Source organism: Corythoichthys intestinalis, chromosome 8 (genome assembly GCF_030265065.1).
Source record: "Corythoichthys intestinalis isolate RoL2023-P3 chromosome 8, ASM3026506v1, whole genome shotgun sequence".
Taxonomy (NCBI): domain Eukaryota; kingdom Metazoa; phylum Chordata; class Actinopteri; order Syngnathiformes; family Syngnathidae; genus Corythoichthys; species Corythoichthys intestinalis.
In genome coordinates this window covers 28,781,407-28,800,073 of record NC_080402.1, presented here as the reverse complement: position 1 = coordinate 28,800,073, position 18,667 = coordinate 28,781,407, and the positions used below count along the sequence as shown (strand labels likewise).

Below are 18,667 nucleotides of genomic sequence, written 5' to 3'. Positions count from 1 at the left end.
ACAGTTGTTTAAACATATAGTGCTTAAATACATTGAGCGACCATCTTTCACATTAATGCTATTAATACTAGGTGTAGTCGCTCCCCTTAAATTAGAAAACTGATATGTGGATTTGTGCCTGTTGACTGATTTGTTGAACTTTGCATTTGCAGATCCCAAAAAGTTTAAAGAGAAAGTAATACCTCATATTCACTGCATATCTGCACTAAATCAGTATTCAATTTAAATTTGTAGCTTGTAAAATGGAAATAAAAACTGTACCAAAGTCAAGGTTTGGGGGGAACATATTCTAAATGATTCAATGCATATACAATATAGTGCTAATTTATCCTGTAAGAATGAAATATAACTGTAATTGACAAATATCCTAATCAAATGAAGCCAGTCTAACATTGCATAATTTTCAGTTAAATCAGTGATTTTTCTTTCCACACTCTTACCACACTTCGAGAATCACTATCAATAACTTGAGTTTCCATATGAGACATTTTTGTTGTAATCACTGTATTTAGTGAGAATAAATTACATTTAATATTACAACATTGGGAACAGATGGAACCCAAGAATTCCAGTTTTGTAAAATTCACTGTCAGAACGCATCTAATAATATCAGCACGAATGGCATTTATGATTGTCAAATGTCACTGCGATGTCTGCTAAACACACCATAAGAAGATTACAAATTCAGGAACAACTCTCCACATTTTATTCCACTCACTGCACTTCAGGTGTCTATCACAAACAAAATAAAAAAATCAAGATACAAATAAATACATTATCAGTGAACAGGTAAAAGTGGAATGTTTTCAGTCAATCATCAAACTCAATAAGGGAATTTTTCCTCAGAGTAACGCACATCTTTATTTTTCTTTCAATAAAGTGCATTCAAATAACTCTGCAGTCTCAAATGTGTAACACTAGTGTAAACACTACCATTGTTGAAAAGGCCTGAAAGTGGAAATAATAACAGTATAACATGGCAGTTAGTCTCATCAATGATTTTACGCTGGGACTGACTGAAATTATATGAACATATAAAATCCTCATCCCTAAAGTATATTTAATATAAATGTTTGACCTCAACCCTAAATAGTTTTTATTTAATACTGCTCATACTTGGCCATTCAAGACAATAAGTAAACCAACCTGCAGCTACCAAACAACTTCTACACCACGAGAGGTCCTTCATTATATAGTTGCAGTTATTGCACATATCATCGAATCATGTTGAAACCACTAGGAGTCAGTGCAGCACCATTACACACATTACTGTATGAACTGTATGAACCCTTATTGTAATCCATTTTTAGAAACCAGGGCTGGGGGGATTTCAGTAAACTATGAACGTCACAAAATTATTAGTGAATCAAAATCAGTCAGCAATTTATAAAAGACACACAAATCTTTTTTATGACTGCCCAGTGACGTGTAACCTTCATGTGTCCTCCCCATTTGGTTCACTACCCAAATGTAACTTCGCTTTAGTCAAACAACAGCAAATTTTAAGTCAACCATTTGAACAAATGTGTGTTTGCATGTTGGAAAAATAATCAGATTTCAGCAGTTCAGTTGTAATAAAAAATGCACTACACAACCGAAGTGAGATCATTTAGTCCTACTGCCACGCGCACAGTTTGCATAATGTACACTGACTAGCTACTGTTATGACTTACATGGAGATGAATGCAATCATTGTTCCGATTGACATTAAACACTATATAGCAACATGTATATTTGGGCTACCTTACACCACAATATCTTTTATTACATTTAACCCTATTATTTGATACACGTCCCACCTTTTGTTATCCACTGAGCCCTTTTCGCAAAAGCATTACCTTATGCTACATACACAACTAACTGCATGCTTTCTCCCTGTTTGGGCTCAAATTAGCTCGTTTTTGTGCATGTGCATGTATTGAGGAAGAACACACTAATGCTAGATTAGGTGTCCGAAGCTGAAGCTTTTCCACTCCCTGCCAAGTATGTCTTATATGTTCTCATTTCATGATACCACACTGCATGAATGCAACTTTGTTGTTTATTCGACGTGTATTGAGTCATTGTGGTTATATCTAAAGGCCACACAGAGAGGAAATGAATAGTAAAAATGAAATAGTTGCACCATTACGAGGATAAGCATTTTTAACTTTGTGATCACATTTCCCCGTTTTAATAAAACATGTTTCTTTTTACTTAAAGCGGAAGTTCAGAATTTTTGACATTAGGCTTAATCTTTGAGTTAGCGGAGGTTTAATTAGTCGGTGGAGTTAATTTAAACAAATTCCGTGCAGTTTGTTCGTTATTTAATAATTTCAGGGCTCCGAAGTGGCTAAGCTAGAGCAAGTCAATGGTCCCTTCCTAGCATGCCCCCCCCCCCCCCCAAAAAAAAACAAAAAAAACAAAAATTATTAACAGATCTAACATAATCAAATAAATTCAAAATGTAGATCGTTGTTGAAAATATGCATGCAGCCAAAACGATGCCAAACCAAACTGCTGTAATTAGGGTTGCCGCCTTTCAGAAATAAGAAATACGGGACGCCCCCCGCGCCCAAAGCTGTACAGGCAGAGGAAAAAAGGGACATCCCCAAAAACTCCTAAAATGCCTGGAAATGTATCTATTCATTTATATTCCGTATTAGTCCAATACGGAACGCAACATTTAATTCCCAATTTCTGATTGTTCCTTATTTTAAGGGACAGGTGGCAACCCTAGTCGTAATTCATTAATTTTTGCGGGATTTTTTTTTTTTTTTATGCTTAATGCGACCACAATAAAGAGGAGTGCTTCAGCCACCAGTGCTCATTCTGCATTTTGAGGAAGGTGGGAAGTCGGTTATCCCACTCTGATATCGACAGTCGGTACCTCAAAGCGTTCCCAGCGTTTTTTATTTTGGTCATCAAAAGACATGTTGACATCCAGCAAACCTGCCCTCTCATAAGTGATAAAATAGTGGAGGAAAACGACAGCTAAGGTAAATAGACCAGACTTTAAACTGCCTTCTTTAGTTTTACTATTGACGGTCTGCTTATCGACGGGCAGCACATATTGTCAAGTGACGTACTTTTTTTTTTTTTTTTTTTCTGACTTCGTGACTAGGGCCTCCTAGTTTGAGTAGCGTCCCAATGATATTTTTCCTGGTCGCAGTTTGGAAAACTCCGACTTCTCGCGTTCCTCGAATGCCGCATCAGTCTGGAGACTGAAGGACGGCAACATAGGGAAACGTGCATTTAGAGGCTGTGGAAACAGACAGAAGAAATGGGCAATGAGAGTTTCCAAAAATTCCCGATGAAGAACGAGGAACAATACAAACTGTGGATACTTGCTGCTGGTTACAACATAAACACACCGGTGGGAAAAAATATCACTCCGCTCTGCAGCCTGTTACCTACAGAGCTACTGGATTACAAATGTTGCTGTTCATACCAGTTATTGACCTGCAATGGTAAGTTTTAATAACATCATCCTGAAAACATAGCCAAAAATATTGATTGCATGTGTCATCGATGATTTTCATGCCTGCATATGTTGTTTTATATTGGCGTGCTAGGACGGGCTCATTGACTCGCGCTAGCTTAACCACTCCGGAGCCCTAAAACTAACAAATAACTAACCAACTGCACAGAATTGGTTGAAATAAACTCTTACCAACTAATTAATCCCCTGCTAACTCGAAAATTTAGCTTAATGTCAACAATTCTGAACTTCCCCTTTAAAGGAGCAGACAACACCTTTTGGCAGCACTTGTAAGCAGTGCTATTTTTCTGTGTTTAAACAAAAATTTTCTCCATTATCAGGGGTCAAAGGGGTCTTCTCGATTTGCTTACTTTAATACTTTGAGCAACCATCTTTCACAAAATGGTAATTTATACTAGGTGTCGTCTGTCCCTTATACAGTGATCCCTCGTTTTTCGCAGTTAATGGGGACCAGAACCCGCAACGATAAGTGAAAAACCGCCATGTAGCACCCCCCCACATTGTGTTCAATGTATTTATTCATATTTAGCATTGGAAAGAGATACATATAAAACATACTTTTTCCCCCCAAAGTATAATTAAAAGTTTGATATACTGTATATATATATATATATATATATATATATATATATATATATATAAAATACATTAATAAATGTTTTTTTAAGCACTTTAAATGTAATAATTATGATAACTTTTAAACATGTTACTGTCCCACCGAATTATTTTTAAACAAGAATAAAGTACAAAAATGCTTGGCTTTATTAAATGCTTCATTGAGTGAGTGTACTCAAATCCGCTCAAGCTGCTTTATTAAACACAATGAGTTGCCACAGCAACTGTTTACAGGTTAAACGATGACTGATGCATCCGGCGCTTTGAAGTTCGTGTCTCTGGCAAGATTAAACCCAAACTTCTGTCAATCATCGTTAACTTTAATAAGCAACTCCAATGCACTGCCTGACCAACAAAGAGCAGGGAGAGGGAGGAAGTGAGAGTGAGACTGTGATCTCCGGAAAACTCATCTGTATTTATTGATTTATTTTTAAATTGGAAAAAAAAAATCCGCGATTGACCGAGGGTGTGAAGTTTGAAGCGCGATGTAAGCGAGGGATCACTGTACTTTAGACGGCTTGATGTATATTTGAAATACTACATGTCAAACAATATTTGTTGAAATTTGTTCTGGTTCAATGATAAAATGCATTATTTTTAAAATGAGTTTTTCTTAAAAGTTACATTTGGCTTTCAGTTTAGTATTTACTGTAAGTATTGCCTTAATATAGTTTAATATGATAATGCACTTTAAAAACTGGCTGGAGGAACTATGTCATTTGATTATATTGGTTGCAAGAGAAAGTGCACCCTGCCTTGATGCATATTCACGCTGGGTCAGTTTTATCATACTACTGTGAACTTCACTGTGCTCCAGCACATTCGACATGGTTTGGCAGAGGGAAATCGCTTGGCGTGTTTGAGCATGTTACAGATTGCCTATTGTGAGCATGCCCTCAAACACAAGCAGAAGCAATTTGTTTGTATTCAGCAGGAGCAACAAAGCTAATACAATTGGTGACCTATTGTTTTATTTCCATTTGTTTGTCATTGCTGAATCAACTGTGTTGAGCGCTGTGTGTACACCTTGGCTCTATTTCAGGCAAATACATTTCATAGAGCGCAGGGTTGTGGATTAAAATGCATTAATATCAGCTGCTGACATGGCTGCCTCCAGTGGCAATGCGAATGTATGTGCAAGAGAGGGAAGGCTTCAATCATAGGGGAGGGAGAAGGGCGGCGGTGGCCTTCCTGCGAGGAGGAGATAAGCGCTGAGCCTTAGCTCTGTCAGCACCAGAACCACCAATATAGGCCCACTTTCACGCACGCAAGCGAGACGTGACACCCTCTGACATCGCCATCCACTGGGCGAAAATAAACTGCCACATGGAGAATAAACAAGCGCAATCATCGCACTGCGGATTCACCGTGTGTTGTTCGATGTAATTGTGTAACTGTGCCACAGTTTACAACTAAACAGAGCCACTGAATTTGGTCTTCACAGTTTTGATGACTAAAGCACTTTTCAACCGTCTTATGCCTACTTTACATGTACGGTACATACCATAAGACATGCATCCACGTGGACTCACACATAAACATCTGATAAAGTGTTCCACGATACATTAAGAATCTTCTTATTAAAATAATCAAAAGTTAATGCACCTTTTATAGCGGATTTTTCATCCAGGTTGAAGGTAGAATCAGTCAATGATTGGAATCAATAAATAAGATTTGATAATATCTAAAACTGGAATGTACAACGTTCTAAGTGCTTGACTTGTAATGCATTGTTCTTCCGATGAAGGCAATTAAGTCTGTGGTTTCAGTTCCGCCAGGGGATCACATTTTGGTTGGTGTGCCTTTTCTATGGATGAACTTGCAGGGCTATGCGTCACCGTGGCCACTGGTCCTCGACTACCTCCTGTGAGGTCAGATCTTCCCGCTGTGGCTGGCTGCTTGTCGTCTGCCGCCTTGGTCTGTTGCTCTTTGCTCCTGGAGCCCTCCTGGGATCCCAGCTTGATTGGGCCCAGCACGTTCTTGGCCACGGTAGTCAGCTGGCTGACGAAGCTCGTCTTGTCACCGGGAGAGACGGGCCGTGACTTACACAGTGACGGTCCACAGAGGGAGGGCGTGACCGCGGTCGGGGATGGCGAGGGAGAGGGCGAATGCTCCTCCAGAACCTCGAGGCGACATTTGTCATCCCAGTCCAGAGTTCCACGATAGCAGTTGACGGGCCCCAGACCCTGTCTGACTTTGCCAAGACTCAGTTGCGGACCGTGTGGTGGGACCGCAGGGGCGAGTATACGAGCTGGCAATTTGGGGCTCTTTGAGCTCAGATCTGAAGTCCTTGAGTCACCACTCTCGGATTTTCTTAAACTGTCTCCCATACCTGACGGTTTAAAGGCTTTCCGCAATGTGAGTGGACTACCCATCAGTGCAGTGTTGATGATTTTGTCAGGAGTAGCAGCAGAGTTCTTTCGTACACAAGGACCGTTATTAGTTTCTCCTTCCCGCTTTGGTTCCCTTGCAAGGTGCTCTTGAGGCGATTTGCAACCAAATAGCAAACTTTTGGCTGCCTTGAGGTCTAGTTGCTTGGGAGTTGGGCGCTGGGTGATCTTTTCAGAGCCCTTGTGCGCATCTATACCTTCTACTGTTTTGGTACTGTTGCTTGTAGTTGTAGTTTCCCCACTAGCTCTTGAACTCAAGGGCTCTGTTTGTTGTCTTCTTGCTAAGGACATCTGGAGTGCCGCTGCTTCAACCCGGCTCAGTCTCTCCAGGACCGACTCGCTTCCGGTGTCCCTCTCTCGCTCCCTTCCCCTTTCTTTTTCTTCCCTCTCTCTGCCAGCGAGCAGCGTCTCCCTACTGAGCGGTGACTCTTGCCTGCCTAATCTCCTCACGGGCTTCAGAACACGAGTCTCTGAGGCTGTGGAGGACGAGGAGCTCGGCAGGGGTGGAGGATTAGGAGGCAAACTCTCCCCATCTGTTTCCAGCAGACTCTGGAGGCCCAATTCACACAGGAAGGCATCCTTGCGGTACTCAGAATGCTGCACTTCAAGGCTGTGCTTCCTCAACGGACCACCGAGTCCTCCTGTTGCACTGGACTGCGTCAAAGGCGAGCCCAGCTTCTCTGCCGATTGTACGCGCTTCAGCAGGGGCGAGCGCGGGGGTTCTGCGCTCTTCGGTCTGGGACGTACCACGGGGGGCGAAGAGTGGAGCTTGACAGGGAAGGACTGAGTGGTGTTGGAGCTTCCCACTGTATGGCCCGGTAAGGGAGGAGGTGAGGACTGGGTAGGAGACGGGGTGTGGGCCAAGGGGGATAAGGGAATGTTGCCGGCAGACTTGCAACGGGCAGAGCGGTACTGGCGGTGGAGTTTGGGGGAGAGGCCGTGGAGGGAACTAGGCCTCATGTGCTGGGAGGGAGCAGGAGAGTTTGGAGTGCTGGAGGCTGGTGAGCTGCTTTGAGATGAAGCACCTATGAGAAAAAAATCTCTTAGCAATACAAAAACGCTGATAGTGAATGATGTGATTGAGTTTTCTTATTACCGTATATTCCATACAACAAGTCGCACTTTTTTTTTTTCATTGTTTATCCAGGCCTGCGACTTATACTCAGGTGCGACATGTTTTTTTTTTCTTCTTCAGACTGAAACCTGCGTAAAAGGTGCTCTAGGTGTGCCTTCAACTTACAGAGTTGGCAAAGTTGTTCAGAAGTCATATTGAAGACTTTTATGGATTTGGTTTTAGATAAAGACAGAGTTTGGTAAACAAGTAGCGTTGTGTTGTGTAGGCTATAGTTACTGTATGTAGTACCGTATTTTTCGGACTATAAGTCACAGTTTTTTTCATAGTTTGGCTGGGGGTGCGACTTATACTCAGGAGCGACTTATGTGTGAAATTATTAACACATTATGATATCATTTCACATGTTATTTTGGTGTTTTGGAGTGACACTGATGGTTTGGTAAACTTGTTAGCATGTTCTTTAGGCTATAGTTATCTGAATAACTCTTAATAGCTATGGCCACGTTCGGGTTCTGCCTTTGGCAATGTGTGTTCAATTGTATTATTGACTTTTTTATATTGAAATGCATGCTTTTAGTTTGTGGCGCTTCGCACTCGCACTTGTTTACGTGAAGACGAGCGCTCACACGCCAGAAAAAGACTGACAGCTGCGAACCTACGTTCATTGTTTATGCTTGTAAAATATCTCTACAGAGGCAACGCCTGTGTTTATCATCTTTTCTGTTGTTGTTGTGTGTTTTCTACCCGCGATCGGACACTTAGAGCCAGTTGTGTGGTTGTTTGAACGATGTGCTAATGCTAGCGAACGCATGCTAACCGTTTGTGTCATTGCTGTAATAACACCTAATTATCATTTATTTACGTTGATGCGAACCTGTTTGGTATCGAGGACGAAATTGATTCAGCAAATTATACGGACGTCCAGCATCGTCATTTGGGAGTTTAGCTCGCTGTATAGCCAGGACCGAGCCGTAGCGTCCTGATGAGGACAGTATATTCGCATTTCGTTGTTCATGCATCATGTAACATCATACTGTACACTTATTCAGCATGTTGTTCTCTATTGTATTTTTATATTAAATTTCCTTTCAAGATGACATATCTGTTCTATGTGTTGGATTTTATCAAGTAAATTTCCCCCCAAAATGTGACGTATACGCCGGTGCGACCTATATATGTTTTTTACCTCTTCGTTGGGCATTTTATGGCTGGTGCGACTTGTAGTCCGAAAAATACGGCAACAGTTTGTTAGCAATTTTTCAACAAAAAAACTAAAGTTAGTTTCCATAATAAATAAAAGAACAGGTGAATTTGCAAAGGGTGAATAGTCAGGGATTCGCCATGTTCTAAAATCCTACCCAGGTATGATGGCTCAGCAGAGGAACGGTACCCCTGAGTCGGAGACCGGGCGGAGAGGCTATGAGTAGGTGACCCGGGAAGACTCTCACTGGAAGACAGCGAGCGATTCAAAGAGGATAAACTCCGGCTTGTGTGGAGTAGATTGGACTGCTTCGTGATCTTTCGGAACAGAGAGCTCCGCTTCTTACTGTGAATTGTAAAATAAGAGCAGTATTACTTTTTTTGGGGGGTGGGGGGCATCAGAGGAATTTGACACAAAGTATAGTCAGCCATTTCATGTGGTCATTCATTTACTTGCAAACAATGCAAACAATTAATAAAACAAAATACTTCAGATTCAAACACTTGACATTCAAGAATCTTGTGGCTGGAAGGAGCAACACAAATACAGTTTTATAATAAAACAGATCATGTCCACTTTTTCTGTTTATATATTGCCAGTAAATGCTACATATTTCAAATGCAGACATTTAATATATATTTGTATTGTAGTTGTAATACGCTAAATTCACCTCCATTTATTCACACTGATTATCCTGTTTAATGCTGCAGGGAGCTGGAGCCTATCACAGCTTATTATTAGCAAAAGACAGATTACACACCAGAGCGGTAGCCAGTCAATACTGTATTACATTACTGTAACAAATTTGTTCATTGTTGTTGGACTCAGTGATTGTAGGTTAACTACAGTAAAAGAACAGTAATAAATTTCAACTATGTATACACATTAACACTGACAAAGTATACTGTACAACATGCTTAGATTTTTTAAAAAAATAAAATGCCAGAATTAAAAATGGTGCCTTTACACAGACAGCTCCATTTGGACTATTATATGATAGTTTACAGTGGAGCGGAAATGTCATACTGAGTGGTGTTTTTAATATCAGCGTATTATTGATTTTATTGGGGGAGGGGGCATCTAGCAAACTTCTCAGTGTAAATGATCAATAACACTCTTGTATTGGATCTGAGCAGTAGATGAAGTGTTTGCTTCGTAAAGTATTTTATATGTGGAATTTACCATGAAAAAACAAAGGATAAACAGGTCAGAACCATATACGTATATGTGTCATTGAATACAGTATTACAGCAATAATCTGGTATGTCATACCTGTCCTGGCCATCTTTGCCCATGGTCCTCTTGTGTCTTCTGGCCATCTTACACTTATAACTTGCCTTGCGTGCTGGGCCCACTTTAATGGAGGTGTTCTCGAATGGCGTGGTTGTCACTGTCACCTTGTTGCCGCTCTACGTGGATTACAACCAGTGTATGATTTATAGACTGATGCTGAAACCTCGGAGTTAGGATGATAACAACAACAAGTAAACAAATTGATTCCCACCTTGAGGATAAGCTCGACCACCTCAGTGTGGACTAGACCATGGACCGGCTCACCATTCACATGAGTGATAAGGTCGCCTGCACAGAGACCAGCTTCTTGGGCTGGACCACCTTCCTCCACATGCTGTGACAATACAGCAGTCAGAATAAGGACTAATCAGTTGCTAAAATGCTCAATGTAAATGCATTTTTGGTCTGATTTGTACTGGTGTAAGATTCAACAGAATTTGATATTAGAATTGATTGGGAGAAAATGAATGGATGGATGCTCAAGGGCCTGATTTAAGTATTAAAACAGACAGATGTGCCAGGTTATTCATAGAGTAAAACAAGAATATGTAAAATACTTTAATTTTCCTAATAAAATAATGGCTTTTCCCTATCTGATACAAATGATAAACACTGTATATGATTTATATTTGTATTAAAAGGCAGAAAGTAAACTTAAAAATGGTTTCTTCTAAGAAAAACAAAAATGATGGTAGGCCAAATATTGTCTTACTCAAAAGTAGTTTCTTTTTTATGTCAATTCATTCACAGGGTCCAATCAATTTTGACTGGGAGGCCTGGCAGCGATCATTTGATCCTTCTAGAACTCTTAGTCAAAAGGGATTGGATGTCTATTGCTGTCAACGGTGGCTGATAATTAATGACATAGTTTAACTATACATTAGATTGCTACAAAGGTAAGAAAAAGTATCTGAACTTTTGGAATTTCTCACATTTCTGCATAAGATCACCATCAAATGTGACATGATCTTTGTCAAAATCACACAGATGACAAAAACAGTGTCTGCTTTAACTAAAACCACCCAAACATTTTTAGGTTTTCATATTTTAATGAGGATAGTATGCAAACAATGACAGAAGGGGGAAAAATAAGTAAGTAAACCATCTCATTTAATATATTTTTGGCCCCCCTTTGGCAGCAATAACCAGCCAGACGCTTCCTGTAGCTGCAGATCAGTCTGGCACATCGATCAGGACTAATCTTGCCCACTCTACAAAACTGCTGTAGTTCAGTCAGATTCCTGGGATGTCTGGCATGAATATGTCTTTAGGTCATGCCACAGCATCCTAATGGGGGTCATGTCTGGACTTTGACTTGGCCACTCCAAAACGTGTATTTTGTTCTTGTGAAATCATTCTGAAGTTGATTTAGTTCTGTGTTTCGGATCATTGTCTTGTTGCAGAAGCCATCCTTTTTGTAGCTTCAACTGTCCGATAGACAGCCTCAGATTTTCCTGCAAAACATCCTGATAAACTTTTGAATTCATTCTTCCATTAATGATTGCAAGTTGTCCAGACCCTGAGGAAGCAAAACAGCCCCAAATCGTGATGCTCCCTCCACCATGCTTCACGGTTGGGATGAGGTGTTGATGTTGGTGAGCTGTTCCATTCATACCTCCACACATGACGTTGTGTGTTACTCCCAAACAATTCAACTTTGGTTTCATGAGTCCACAAAATGTTTTGCCAAAACTTCTGTGGCGTGTCCAAGTGCCTTTTTGTGAACATTAAACGAGCGACATTGTTTTTTTTTTTAGACAGCAATGTCTTCCTCCGTGGAGTCTTCCTATGAACACAATTCTTGGCCATTGTTTTACATGTCGTTGATGTGTGCACAGAGATATTGGACTCTGCAAGTGATTGCTTTAAGTCTTCAGCAGACACTCTAGGGCTCTTTTTTACCTCTCTTAGTATTCTGCGCTGAACTCTTGGCGTCAACTTTGGTGGACGCCCACTCCTTAGGACAGAAGCAACAGTGCCAAACTCTCCATTTGTAGACAACCTCTCTGACTGTCGATTGATGAACATCCAGACCTTTAGAGATTATTTTGTATCCTTTCCCAGCTTAATACAAATCAACAATCCTTGATCGCAGGTCTTCAGACAGCTCTGTTGACTGAGCCATGATGCACATCAGACAATACTTCTCATCAAGACAATTCTTAGCCGGTGTGATATTTATAGTGGGCAGGGCAGCTTTAAACCAGTCATCAGTGATTGGGAACACACCTGACTTAAAATGTTTGGTAAAAAAGTTTCAATTGCTCTTTATGTCTCCTTAGGCAGAGGGTTCACTTACTTATTTTCCCCCCTTATGTCGTTGTTTGCATGCTATCCTCATCAAAATATGAAAACCTATAAATGTTTGAGTTGTTTTGGTTAAAGCGGACAATGTTTTCATCTGTGTGATTTTTGACACAGATCAGATCATATTTGATGGTGATTTTATGAAGAAATGTGAGAAATTCCAAAAGGTTCAGATACTTTTTCATACCATTGTACATTGGGCTTCAGAAGAGAGTCAAAAACATCACATTATCTAAGCAGGGACAACCAATTTCTTACCCAGACTATATGATGCACGCTGTAGATATCGCTGTCTCCTATATACACTCTGATGGCCCTGAGGGTGAAACCGTATTTCTTGCCGGAGCGATGGATGGTGATGGGCGAGCGCAGCACACTGACAGTTGGGAAGAAGTCTCGACTGGGCGAAGAGTCACGGGAGGAGGGATTGGAGGAGAATGAGTGGGGGGACATGGGGCTAGCCAATGGAGAGAAGCCACCATGCTGGTCCACTAGAGAAGATAGAGAGTAAGCATCAGGTGAATTATGTTTCTACTGTCATTTAAAGGAACAACATTTCATTGTTATGGCTGGCAATATAGTGTATACTTTGTTGTTTTTGTTCTTCTAATGTTGAAGATGGGAACACTAACTGCTACTTCTCTGTTATTTGTGGACAGATGGGAATACAATTTGGTGGGCGCAGTCTAAGGATGTATGAACATCGATCCTAGAATCCGATTTTTCATTTTTTTTGTCTCAGGGTGGATTAACTAATTAAAACAAAAATTATTAGCTCGAATTGGTTCCACTGGGTGGTTGTAGTCCCTTCAAACTTGTTTTTCAACATTTATTCAGGTACATTTTTCTTTCACTTTTTTTTTTTTTTTTTTTTTAACTTATTATAAATACAAGCAGTGATTGTTAACAAACTGTGTTATTTGACAGTGCCTAACAAGACTAAGAAATATACAGGGGTTGGACAAAGTAGTGGAAACACCTACAATTTAGTCATGGACCAGAGGTGGGTAGAGTAGCCAAAAATTTTACTCAAGTAAAAGTAGCGTTACTTCAAAATATTATTACTCCAGTAAAAGTAACAGTAGTCATCCAAAAAATGTACTCTAGTACAAGTATAAAAGTATTTGGTGAAAAGAATACTCAATAATGAATAACATTGTGAGAAACTGCTTACATTTTTTTTTTTTTTAAACAATGGTATTTTGTTTCTCAAGACAAAGAACTTTTGTTATAATGTTACTGTACAACTAGAAACTGCAATTTCGGGAGAAATTACACACCTTGGTCTTTCCTCTGTGGAGATACAAATCTTAGCCCCACTCAGGTCTATCAATAGAATGGACCATAATGCCAGTCATTGGCACTAAACAAAGTTAAAGCCATTAGAAAAGATTGGGAGAATTGGACGTCCATGTCCGTCAATGGCAGCACCCTCCATAATTGTTAATGGAATCGGGGAAGTTTGGGGGACACGTCCTATTGATATGTAGTCATTTTCTGTTGATTTGGGAAAAAAAAAAAAATTCCCATTGAAAATGAATGGGAAAAATTTTGGACGTCCATGGACGTCAATGGTATCAACTTACATAAGCGTCAATGGAATCCAAGTACATTGGCATCAATAAAATGAACAAACATGAAGAAATGCCATTGGAACTACAACAACTCATTACAAAAAACACATCAAACCAAAGAAAGAAAAAATCTTTGAATTCCGGCCAGAGGAGAAAAAAAATGCCAGAAATGAAGCATTATTTGTCCAAAGAGCATGAGTGCCCTCTAGTGGAGAAAATAGTTCCTAGTTTGAATAATGAATAGTTCCTTCATAGTTACTATTATAAAATCAAAAGGATCATATCATTTTTCGTGGTCAATCGGCGCCAAATAAAAACTGGGAGAGCGGTTTAAATCCACGCTTTCGAGTTGTTGAGGGCAGCGCTCTACGTCAAATACTTCATTTTTTTACGGTGCTTTAAAGGCGCCACGTGATTGAACAGGCTGGCGTGATTACAGAGCGGCAAGCTTGCATCCAATTGGTGAAAGTGGTAGAGTTACTCTTGGCATCGCTGGCAAAAAAAAAAAACTTTAATATGTAGAATAAAGAGGAAAAATGTAACGACTCTTGTGTAGCCCAAAGTACTGGAGCAAGAGTAGCCACAAATCTACATTTTTCTCTAAAAGGTACTCAGGTAAATGTAAAGGAGTACATGTAACAAGTTACTACCCACCTCTGACCATAATTATTAAACATAATTGTAAAAGAATTGCATGAGGAACATTCAATCTACTTTTATTTATTTTTTTATTTAGAACACTACTACGGCACTCTAAAATTAAGGATTTTTTGTAGGTGGAAAAAGTGGAGACCCACTGTCATACAGCGTTTATTTTTTAGGTCTGTCAAATTTATCGCGTTAACAGGCGGTAATTAATTTTTTTTATTAATCACGTTAAAATATTCGACGCAATTAATGCATGGACGGAATGACCTGTTCATGCGTTGCTTCAGATACTTTACAATGACACCGTTTTAGCACATTGAAACCGAAAAGGCAGAGAAATGAGTCAACACAGGCGTTCATTAGAGCGCGCCTTTTACTGGCTTAAGCAGCCACTACTAACAGTCATGGTTGCCCAACTTCCATTCATGCATTTGGGCCGAACAGTTAAGTCGCTACAGTATCATTTAGTGAAGGCACAACAAAAATAATATTCCTATCTCTAAAAAAAAAATAATGTTCACAAAAAGAAAAGCGTTTAATGCAAAGAGAACTGGCATTCCCAATCAAATAGCTATGCAAAATACACATAAATGTTAATAATGTTAATGCCATCTTGTGGATTCATAGTTATAATAAACAAATACAGTACTTATGTACAGTATGCTGAATGTTTATGTCCGTCTTGTGTCTTATCTTTCCTTTCCAACAATAATTTACAGAAAAATATGGCATATTTTAGAGATGAATTGCAATTAATTACGATTAATTAATTTTTAAGCTGTGATTAACTCGATTAAAAAATTTAATCGTTTGACAGTCCTAGTATTTTTGTGTAACATGGATTTCAAAGAGTTATTGGAGCAGATCATGTGCAATATTTATGTAGATTATTGTTTTATATTAAGGGTGTGCACCTTTAAAGACGTACTCAAGACCAAATAGCTGTCTGGTGCTGTACAATTAAATGCACCCATCAGATAGACACTTCAGTTTCCCATCATTCTCACCAGACGGTATGATGACAGACAGGGCTGTGGCCGAGGCAGATTTGATGACTTTGTTGCCAGCTCTGGAGTTTCGTTTCTCCCCATCTCCAGACAAATGCGAGTGACGCGTCCTCCGGAGGACCAGGTCATTGGTGGCCCGGGCCCCAAGAGGGTCATAAAGCGGGGTCATTACATCGCGACCGACTGCTGCAGTTGCTGGACCTAACGTGTTAATGCTCACAACTCCAGGTGTATCTCCTTGCTTAGGTGACTTGTCTGTAAAAATTGACATTGAAAGTGTTTGAAAATGGAATTACAAGTTGATAAAAGAGTCATCCTAGTACCCACCTGCTCCGTTAATCTCTTTTAAACTGTTCCTCGGCTCCCCGTGATGTGTTGATGGAATACCGGTGCCGTCTAGGGAAGTTCCCCGGACCCTGATGGGGGCTGGTCTTGATGAAAACTCAGGTTCACCCTCAATGGGGGAAGCAAAGCGATGCGTGTCCATCAATGCTGAAAATCGTCGCCGTGCACCCAAAGGAGGACTGGCGTCACCCTCCATGTAAAGTGACTCTGAGCACGAAAGGCGTTTCCTGCGTAGAACACCATTAAAACAGTTGACGGTGACAGCATTCACCAATATCTCTTCTATGTAATGTGCATTTAAATCGTTCAAACTCACTTTTTCGATGACATTCTAGGTCAAATCGAATGCTAAAATCTAATCGAAGACTTAAATGTTGACAATTTTCAAAGATTTGATAGTACAGTATTTCACAACGGAGTATTAAAGACAATTAAAGGCAGCGTAACACTTGTTAGAAAAATGTGAGCTTAAAAAAACAGGCATTATTTGAACTAAAAAATTAAATAGAAATTCAGTTAATATCCTCATAATTCATGAACTATCATCATAACCTTATAATACTCTTTTTAAGTCAAATTCAAATTGATGTTATAATGTTTTAATGTAGTGTGCCCACAATTTTTCTTTGTTTTAACTAACAGTTCTTGTTTAAAAAAAAAACATTTTTAAATTACTTACAGGGGTTGGACAAAATATCAAATCAACAAAAACTAATTTAATATGGTGGCGGTCTGCCTTTTGTGGCAGTTACAGCCTCGATACTCCGAGGTATTGATTCATACAACTTGTGAATTGATTCCAAAGGAATTTTAAAGCAATCTTCAGTTAGAATACCCTGTAACTCGTTTAGAGACGATGGTGGTGGAAAAATCAACCTCTTAATGGAATCTCTAAAACTGACCATAAATGCTCAATGATGTTGAGGTCTGGGGATTGTGCCGGCCATATTAGATGCTGAACTTCATTATAATGTTCCTCATGCCATTCTTTAACAATTATGTTCAATGATTATGATGCCAAAATGTTAGGTGTTTCCATTATTTTGTCCTACCCCTGTAGTACGGCATTTAATAGTTAATTTCTTCTTAGGTTAGACAATAATTCATAACCAGAATTTGTGATTTTGTCTGGAAGGATTTTTATTATTATTTTTATTGTTTATATTTTCATTGTGAACTCTTTATTAGTTGTTCTTAAAAAATGTACATTGAGCAATATGCGCATGCAGTCATACGAACTTAACGGGAGGAATACTCTTGAATAATACCCATAATTTTCTCTTATTCTCAAAAAAAAAAAAAAAAAAAAAAAAAAAAAAAAAACTAATGTGAAAATTAGGCATTTGTTATTTGGAATGAAACTTACTTTTTACTTTACTTAACATTTTTTTGTATTACTGCTGCAGAACCATACTTGATGGAATATAACAATATTGTATGTGATTTGTGTTCATATCATCCTCCCTAGATATTATTAAGAATATTAATTTTATTCATTCTGAAAAAATATTAAAATACCTAGCTGAGTCTCCAGTGTAAAAGATGAAGTTAGTTATGAATCAGATACCTGCCACGTGGGGAAAAAAAATCCAATATGTAAGGTAATAAATCCAGCATCTTATCAATGTGTTCAATCTTGTTTGAATTCACAATGTATGAATGATTCATTTCATTTGACTGCGAAGGCTGATTTTGGGTTTAAGGGCTGAAATGGAGTTATGAGATCTAATTGCAAGAACTCAGTCAGCTGCATATTTATGCTTATCTCCAATGGTTAGAACCAGCAGGAAGCCAAAGCGTGACAAGAATATATATAGTGGTGCTTCAGAATTATGCTGAATAACTCCCAGGATCAGCTTGCATTTTTCATGTCGTCGGGTTAAAAATGGAAAACCTGCGGTGATGAGAAACCTCTTAGAGTTTCTTTTCAACCCCATTGTGTCAGATGAGGGGTATGCATTTTATTAAGCGTGAATAATGTGAATAAAGTTTACCTGTAATCATCATCCTTTTAAGAAGCATACTGTGGATTTTAATGAGACAAGTAGACGGATAAAGGCTAATCGACACACCCTAGAAAAAAAGACCTCTTCAGGAATGGATTGGGCTCCAGTTACAAGTCTGAGTAACTTATTTTCAATTTTACCTAAAAGAAATAGTCAAAAGGAGTGTCAATGAGCCAGAAAGTAGTGTAAGGTTTCTACAGGTATCAGCAAATCTCATTCAATAATTTTTAATGCCACTTTAAACTTTAAACAAATTGCAAGTATAGTTGTCCGATAATAACTTTTTAACCGATAACCGGATATTGTCCAACACCAACAATCTAATAACGATATTAAATCTTTACCGATATATGTGGTTGTGGACTTAACATATTATGGTTATTTGTATTGTGATGCCCCACTGGATACTTTAATAATGATAAATGTGGCAACTATTTTCAAATAAAATAAACATTCTGTGAAAAATAAGAACAACTTCAACTGAAGCTATGGAAAACATGCCTATACTGCACCAATATATTTGTTGTTGGACTCAAAATAGTTACATACATCAGTTTTTTTTTATATGTGCAAGTGCAAAGTGGCAATTGGGCAATACCATATCACATATGGCTCACAAAGTGCTTCTGGCTCAAAAAAAACAAAGGCACACAGCTTCAGTAGAGTAAATAAGGTATGTAATGAGGAGTTTATAATTAATTACTTTTCAATCATTTATTGTTAAT

At 39.0% G+C, this 18,667-nt stretch overlaps 1 protein-coding gene across 6 annotated transcripts in view; it reads right to left on the bottom strand.

Moving 5' to 3' along the window:
- Positions 1–4,150: 4,150 nt before the first annotated feature.
- mast1a (microtubule associated serine/threonine kinase 1a) overlaps positions 4,151–18,667 on the bottom strand; it is a 178,629-nt gene continuing 164,112 nt past the window's right edge. For all 6 annotated transcript variants that reach the window (XM_057843678.1, XM_057843676.1, XM_057843679.1 and 3 more), the window contains 7 exons: positions 15,919–16,163; positions 15,592–15,846; positions 12,621–12,853; positions 10,267–10,389; positions 10,035–10,171; positions 8,920–9,107; positions 4,151–7,511 (listed from right to left, as the gene is read on the bottom strand). In XM_057843678.1, the coding sequence (XP_057699661.1) occupies positions 5,848–7,511; positions 8,920–9,107; positions 10,035–10,171; positions 10,267–10,389; positions 12,621–12,853; positions 15,592–15,846; positions 15,919–16,163 (2,845 nt within the window). In that variant the 3' untranslated portion in view covers positions 4,151–5,847. The remainder of the gene's footprint in view (positions 7,512–8,919; positions 9,108–10,034; positions 10,172–10,266; positions 10,390–12,620; positions 12,854–15,591; positions 15,847–15,918; positions 16,164–18,667) is intronic.